Here is a 7,188-nt window from a genome sequence, read left to right on the forward strand (position 1 = left end):
GGATTTAACCGATCGAGATAAAAGCAGAAAGATGAAGGAAGAATAATAAACTAACTTCGCCAACTTTGATTTTATGCGCGTCAAGTATAATCCGAGATTAAAGACACTGGTGATTATTTCGCAAACCGGCTGGAACCCGCGAGCGCATAAAACAAAATGCCGAACGTTAATGAGACCACGTTTGAACTCCCTTCACTTCGATGGCCATCATTCTCGACGATGCTTCATTGCGAGGACGCGGTTGAGAGCGTCATGCGTGCACTGTCAATGCGAAAACTCTTAGCTTTCACGAGTACATCTTGGCTGCTGGGAAGAAACAGCTCAAACCAAAAATCTCAACTAGACGTTGAGTTAAAACATGTAATGTTCTTTTGAACTGAATGAATGGAATTAAAATATTTTATGAAACTTGTGTATCGTTGAAATAAAATTATTGAAAGAAATTATTGAGATATTTAAATTTTAAAACATTACTTATGATAATATCAGCTGTTTAACGCATAATTGAATAATAAAACTGATAACAACAAAATAGAAAACTTAAAGAATATGGTACTGTATATTTTATGTACGTGTAACTTCGAATAAATTCAATTTTATGTACCGCCTTAATGATATATTTGCTCGTTGGGAAAAATCTGCAATTACGATTTACAAAGTGCATTACGAATCTATCAAATCACACTCATCGTCTCTCGTTAATAAAGCTAGCGCAACGCTGATGATCGATTTTGAAATAATGCAAAAACCGAAGAAAATCGCGTCTTCGTTATGTTTATTTTTATCTTATTACTCCCCCCTTCTTACGACATCGGGATTTTTCCTTTCTATGTCGTGCGTCCTTCCACTTCCTCCCTCTTGTCTCTCGTGATCGTTACGCGGAATGTTCCCGAGAGCTCGCACCTGCTCGTCATTTTTTTTCGTGGCGCGTGTTCCACGTGCGGGTCACGCCAGTTTTGCGATCGAATCTTTCTCGGAGAAGGGCTCTCAATTGCATTTTAATGGGATAGGAATTACATTCGCTAACGCGAACAAGTGTCGGCGAATTTCTGGGCCGAGAAGACGGCCGAAGGTTGAGGAGAAGATGAGAAGAGACGGGAGGGAGGCAGATGTACGTGCCGTAGTCGCTCGATTATTTATAGTTGCGTATGTTGCGAGAAGTTTAGCGATGCAAACGTGTACGTACGTAGTGATTACTTCCTCCCACTTGCGCCGATCTCTTGCACGCGAATCTTCGCGATAGACAAAAGCTACGCTACAGCGAGACGCGAGCCGATCCGTTCTCGCGCGTCGATTGGTATCAATTGCAGTTGGGCGATCTTTTTCAGCCGCGGGCGCCGATTGCTTTTATCCTCCTCGTTGCCGCGATTCGTCGCGGCTCATTACGTGCTCTACGGTTTAGGACACAAGAGAGTAGAAAATGGAAGTGCAATGCGAGATAGCCAAAGCGCCGAAGATACGAACTGCATGTGGCATCGCGTTGGGATTACAACAGAGGTGGTTACACTGTCGCGGTTTAAATGTCAGCGCTACGCGACGTCTATTACCCCATCCACAATGCGAGCATCGCTAATTTATCTGTCGTTACTGCGCGTAGTGAGCCTCGTAGCTATAGATGTTAGTTAATCCTCTGTATATACACTATTACTCCGTCACGTATACTTAGAAAATGTAGTGGTTAGCTGACGGTTCGGTACATTCCACTTTCTAAACGTCATTAAAAAATGGGACGCCGCGTAACGAGGTCCACGGAATTTATTTGACTTTTTTCTATTTTAATCGCGCGTGAGATTGGTCATATTGGTGATAAATCATCGATGTAGGCCTCGTTATCGAGCAGAACGAAGTGGGCAATATTTAACAAGAGATTATTTCTCTACTGCTGCCGAGAAGAGGAATTGTTTGCGTTTCGTATATGCTTGAATTTGGTGAAAGCGATATTTTGGATATTAGCTAAATTCGAGGATTATAATATTTCGGAGGAAGTCATCGGTAAATCATTTTTTCGGATACCATTAACAAATTATTAATGAAAATTTCGAGAAGCTAAAGTAAATTTTTCTCGCAATATAATTATTTACATTTTAATTTCTTATAGAAACGTTTTTAATATTTCTTACTATTATGATATGTTATTATATTTTATATGATTGTTCCAAAAATAAATTATAATTAAATTATAGTAATTACAATTATTTTCATAGTAACAATAACTATAATTATATATATATATATATATATATATATATATATATAGTCATTTTTAGATGTTAACTGTATATATTTGTTAATAGAATTATACATATAATCATTATTACTAACTTATAGCAGTAAAAATTGTAATTAGTAACATATAATTATAGTGTTTAACCTATACTTTGTCTACCAACTCAAGATACAATTTTTAATCACTTCGTAAATAGCGCTTTGTAAAAAATAACAATAAAATCGGTCAGAAATCCAACTTTCTATAGTAATCTGATTTCGAAGAATGTAATTATGCGAAAAAAACACATTCCAAATGAACTATCATTTATGAAAATTCACAGCTCAAAGAGTTAAACACGGAAGAGGGTGTGCGGAGGTATTCAGCTACGTCCACTGAGCTTCTCCCCACAGATCTCAAAGAATGAGGGGCTGTGCAGGTCGTTACCGTCCCACCCGCGGAGATCCCTCGGTGACAGGATCTTCGCGTTTTCCCTTTTTTATTGTTTGTCTGGTATTTCATATCATTTCGAAAGGAAGCAAACGGCAGACCGTGAAACAAGACCCCTGCGGAGAGGCACCCGAGTGTCTTTTCTCTTCCTCCTTCTACGCGGATTAATGGAGGTTATAAGGCTTTAATTGCCGACATCTTCAAGAAGAGTCAACCGGGTTGCCTAGGAAGAATTATTTTAATGCTCAAGAAACGTATCAGGAATTCATCCACCCCATGAATTTTCATGCAACTCTTGACCTTTCACCAGCATATGTCGGCAAATCACTGTGGACTTATTCTTTTTTTTTGAGGTTATCGGACATAAAATTGTGTCTCGCCACCAAAGTCCATATTCTGAAATTCTTACTGATTCTTAACGAGAAAGTACGTAAACAAGCCTTAAGGGAATTCCCGAGATTTTGCAAACGTTAATTGCGATCTTGTTATACATTGCATTCAGATAGCAATTTAAAATTCATAAAACTTCAAAAAAATAGAGCATAATTATGTGAAAAAATGTATTCTAAAAATCAAGTTAGTACCAACGAAACTCGTTGATAAATTCGTCGCTGTTCTTACAACATTCAATATTTGCGACATCGCATCTCGGTATCGTATCACGCAAATTGCTCTAAAATTAATCATTAAAAGCGATGTTCGATGAACTAAGACATTGTTCGTCAGATAGTGTGAGAAAAACTTGGGAATGTAAATGAGATTGATGTAATGGTTTGATATATCCGAAGCCACGATAATATCTAAATTGGTCATCGATATCGAACAGACAGCAAGAATAAGGCAAAGCCATCTGTTCATTGATGTCCAACCTATTTTGATGGAGCTTTTATTAAATTAGTAATGGTTATCAACTAGTGCTGGTCATAGTATAGGAGCTGAATAGAGATGAGGAAGTGTTGATGAAGCGCCTTTCGAAAACTTTGCATCTTTCGTCAATTTTACCCAGATGTCACGGCTTAATTATATCGAACGTCACGTCATAATTAGACACGCCAGATAGATCATCGTCTTTCGTTATCAAAAAATCTTCAAAGAGATCTTTTCTTCTGTTGAGTTTAGCTATTGTGAGATTACACACTTTGAAATGTATTCAATTCAGCTAGATACAGATCTGAAAATAATTTTGTTGGACCATCAAAATAATTATATAGGAATTTCAAGCGTGATGGACAATACTACAAAAAGCTTTGACATTCTAGCAATCAGTTTATCTTACATAATTATTTTGATGGTCCAACAAAATTATTTTCAGATTTGTATCTATAGCTAAATTTTCATTAAATATTTTAGCAACATTGCTCTTTCCGGATAGAGATACATCATTATTGTAGATTAAATTTGATTTTAGCTTACAACGTTTTATCTTATTAAAAAAAAGATTGTGATGAAAAATGTAATTGTGATATTCAAATGATCGAATCATAATTGATCTCTGAATAGATATATACAAATTTATTATATTATTATGTCATTAAATAAATTAGCTTTCTTAGTGTACTTATATTGAAGATAATACAATGTTTTTGGTGGATTTTCTATTGTAGATGTCTTTTTACAAATCGTCTTATTAATAATTTTCTAAAATTAAAATTTTATATATGCAAATCCATATATACGATCTTTTAAATCAAATATGCCTTCTCTAATGTCGTATATTTCCAGTAGTTGACATCGAAAACGCGGCTTTGTGACATGTATTAATAAGAATCACCTTCACAAATGGAAATTTTAGCAAGTAAGAAAACGGGAGATATTTTGACGTTATGTCATCTCTTAACATCGAGGCGATTCATATATTCAATCGATTATATATACGACTCGAGATAATTTATTGCATCGGCATTTTCATTTTTAGAGGAAGGCGCGAGAGATATAACGATCGTTGTGCCGCCACAAAGTTCAATCAGGCTTTAAGGGTCTGCCAGTGGTATTAAGCCGCGCGCAGACTTGTAGCAGAACGCCGTCGCGATAAAGACGGAGTGCAATATGAATAGTGTCTCGAACGCTGCCACGAACATCACCGCATAAAATCACATACAGACTTGTAACAGAACGCCGTCGCGAACGTCGTTGCGAACAAAACGTGTGCAGTGTAGACGGTGTCTCGAACGCTGTTGCGAACATCACCGCGTAACATCGGGTTGATCAGCTAAGAGTCGGTTTTTGCCGCCACATCAAAGAAATGATCGCAATGTTCCTGTTTAGCCGCGTGCAGACTTGTATCAAGAACGTCGCCGCGAACGCTGTCGAACAAGTCGATGCAGCGGCGCCTGTGAGGACATTAGGCCTGTTCTTTTTGGCTGATCTTTTGCACCAGTTAATCTTTCTTTCTTTTCGCTCCAGGAGGAAAGAAGAGGAAGAAAGATGAACTGGTGCAAAAGTTCAGTCAAAAAGAACAGGCTTATGCCCGTTTCCACCAAAGTCGTTCAAAATTTGAACCGAGTTTAAACTCCGATCAACGACATTTTGCGTTCCACCAACTTTTTAGAAGAAGTTCAAATCGGTTGAACGGCGTTTATTATGAACGCCCATTTTTGGTCGGTTAACAAGTTTGAACGTCGTTTAAGCAGAAGCTAACACGAAATATTTTAAGGTTATGTGCATTGTCTTCTTGATATAGAATATACAAAAAAACAAGTATTATGGCATATTACAATATTTTATCATCATCTGACGACGATGAAGATATAATCCGGTAAAAACATTTATAATATTGTATATGTTTATAAATATTTATACATGTTATTTATATGTATTTATGTATATTTCATATATGAAAAATTTTTTACCGGGATATATCGACAGAAGACCCAAAAGATTTAAACAACGCATGAACTATTTTGACGATTTGGACGATATCGAATTTAAAATGAGATTTCGCCTAAACAAAAACAGCGTTCTTCTAATATTAAACCACATAGAAGAAGTATTAATATTTCGATCAAACAGGTATGTATATCTTTATTATTATTTTATTATCCTTATATCATATAGTTATTAATAACTGATTAATATAAATATTTATTTTTGCAGAAATAATCCTATATCTCCAATGCAGCAACTTCTCTTAACATTAAGATTTTATGCAACAGGATCTTTTATAATATCTGCAGGTGATTTTGCTGGAGTAAGCACTACTAGTGCCCACAGAATTATTCATCGTGTTACGAACGCAATTGCCAGACTTCGAGCACGTTTTATGAAATTTCCTACTACAAATAATGAAATAAAAAAACAACAATTGGAATTTTATAAAATCTCTCGATTTCCTAGAGTTGTAGGTTGTATAGATTGTACACATGTTCGAGTTCAATCGTTTGGTAAATACATAATTTTATTTATATTTTCATCATACATACCTATTTTGGTAAACTATATAAATAGAAACGCTGGAAATTATTATAAGGTTTTAAACTTGTTTTATTTATTGTATTGTAGGTACTGAAAATGCAGAACTATTTAGAAATAGAAAGGGATATTTTTCTTTGAACGTGCAAGTTGTGACAAATAGTAATTTAGAAATTACTGATGTAGTAGCTCGATGGCCTGGATCAACACACGATAGTACTATTTTTAATAATAGTCAATTGCGTGGTACATTTGAACAAGGAATACATAGAGATGGACTGTTATTAGGTGATAGTGGTTACCCTATAAAATCATATTTAATGACACCATTATTAAATCCACGAACTCCTGCTGAACAGCTTTACAATGAATCGCATATACGTACTCGAAACATAATTGAGCGGCTGTTTGGAATTTGGAAAAGACGTTTTCCAGTTTTAGCTTTAGGACTACGTTTGCAATTGAACTCAGTAATGGCTGTAATAGTAGCTACTGCTGTTTTACACAATGTTGCTCGTCAAAATGGAGATGAAGAGCCACCTGAAGATCCTAATTTAAATCTTCCAGCACCTTGGGACGAAATATTCAATTATGGCAATATAAATCCTGATAATGCAGACTACAGAAATAATGATAATGCAGCTGACAGAAGAATACTTATTAACGACTATTTTCAGAGGCAAAGAAAAATAATACAATATATACATATTTTACTTTTATAAATTATTAAAAGTAATATATATTAATAATTACACTTCTGTTTGTTACAGTTTATTGTAAATTTTGACAAAGGAATCGAAGAAAACATCGGCTGAAATAAAGTATTATATTTTAAAAATAAGCATTTATATTATTGTAATATTAATTAATTCGATATAAATAAATGTATTGTATTTCTTGAAAGGTAAAGTTGAAGGAAAGTAAAATAAGTTGACCGAAAATTAAACTGCGTTCAAAGTTGAACGCAGTTCACAAGAACTCTGAACTGAACCACTTTGGAGGAAATGGGCCTTAATGTCTCGACTGTCTCGAACGTTGCCGCGAACATCGGGCCCCTTTGCCAAGGCCACAAGGAGTCAATTTTAATCTTGGGACAGAGTCCTCAAAATTATCATAAAATTCAT

General features: G+C 35.4%; 1 protein-coding gene across 2 annotated transcripts; it reads left to right on the forward strand.

The window, feature by feature from the left end:
• The first annotated feature begins 5,122 nt into the window (after nt 1-5,122).
• On the forward strand, nt 5,123-6,907 carry LOC108763820 (putative nuclease HARBI1). 2 transcript variants are annotated; one of them, XM_018511704.1, is made up of 5 exons: nt 5,123-5,411; nt 5,522-5,665; nt 5,750-6,036; nt 6,155-6,743; nt 6,835-6,907. In XM_018511704.1, exons 1-5 carry the CDS (start codon nt 5,359-5,361, stop codon nt 6,842-6,844), a joined length of 1,083 nt encoding a protein of 360 aa, XP_018367206.1. In that variant the 5' UTR covers nt 5,123-5,358; the 3' UTR covers nt 6,845-6,907. The 2 variants fall into 2 exon arrangements, with proteins under 2 accessions (XP_018367206.1, XP_018367207.1); XM_018511705.1 differs by having other exon boundaries at nt 5,525-5,665.
• The last annotated feature ends 281 nt before the right edge of the window (nt 6,908-7,188 follow it).

Source organism: Trachymyrmex cornetzi, unplaced genomic scaffold, assembly GCF_001594075.2.
Source record: "Trachymyrmex cornetzi isolate Tcor2-1 unplaced genomic scaffold, Tcor1.1 scaffold385, whole genome shotgun sequence".
Lineage (NCBI taxonomy): Eukaryota > Metazoa > Arthropoda > Insecta > Hymenoptera > Formicidae > Trachymyrmex > Trachymyrmex cornetzi.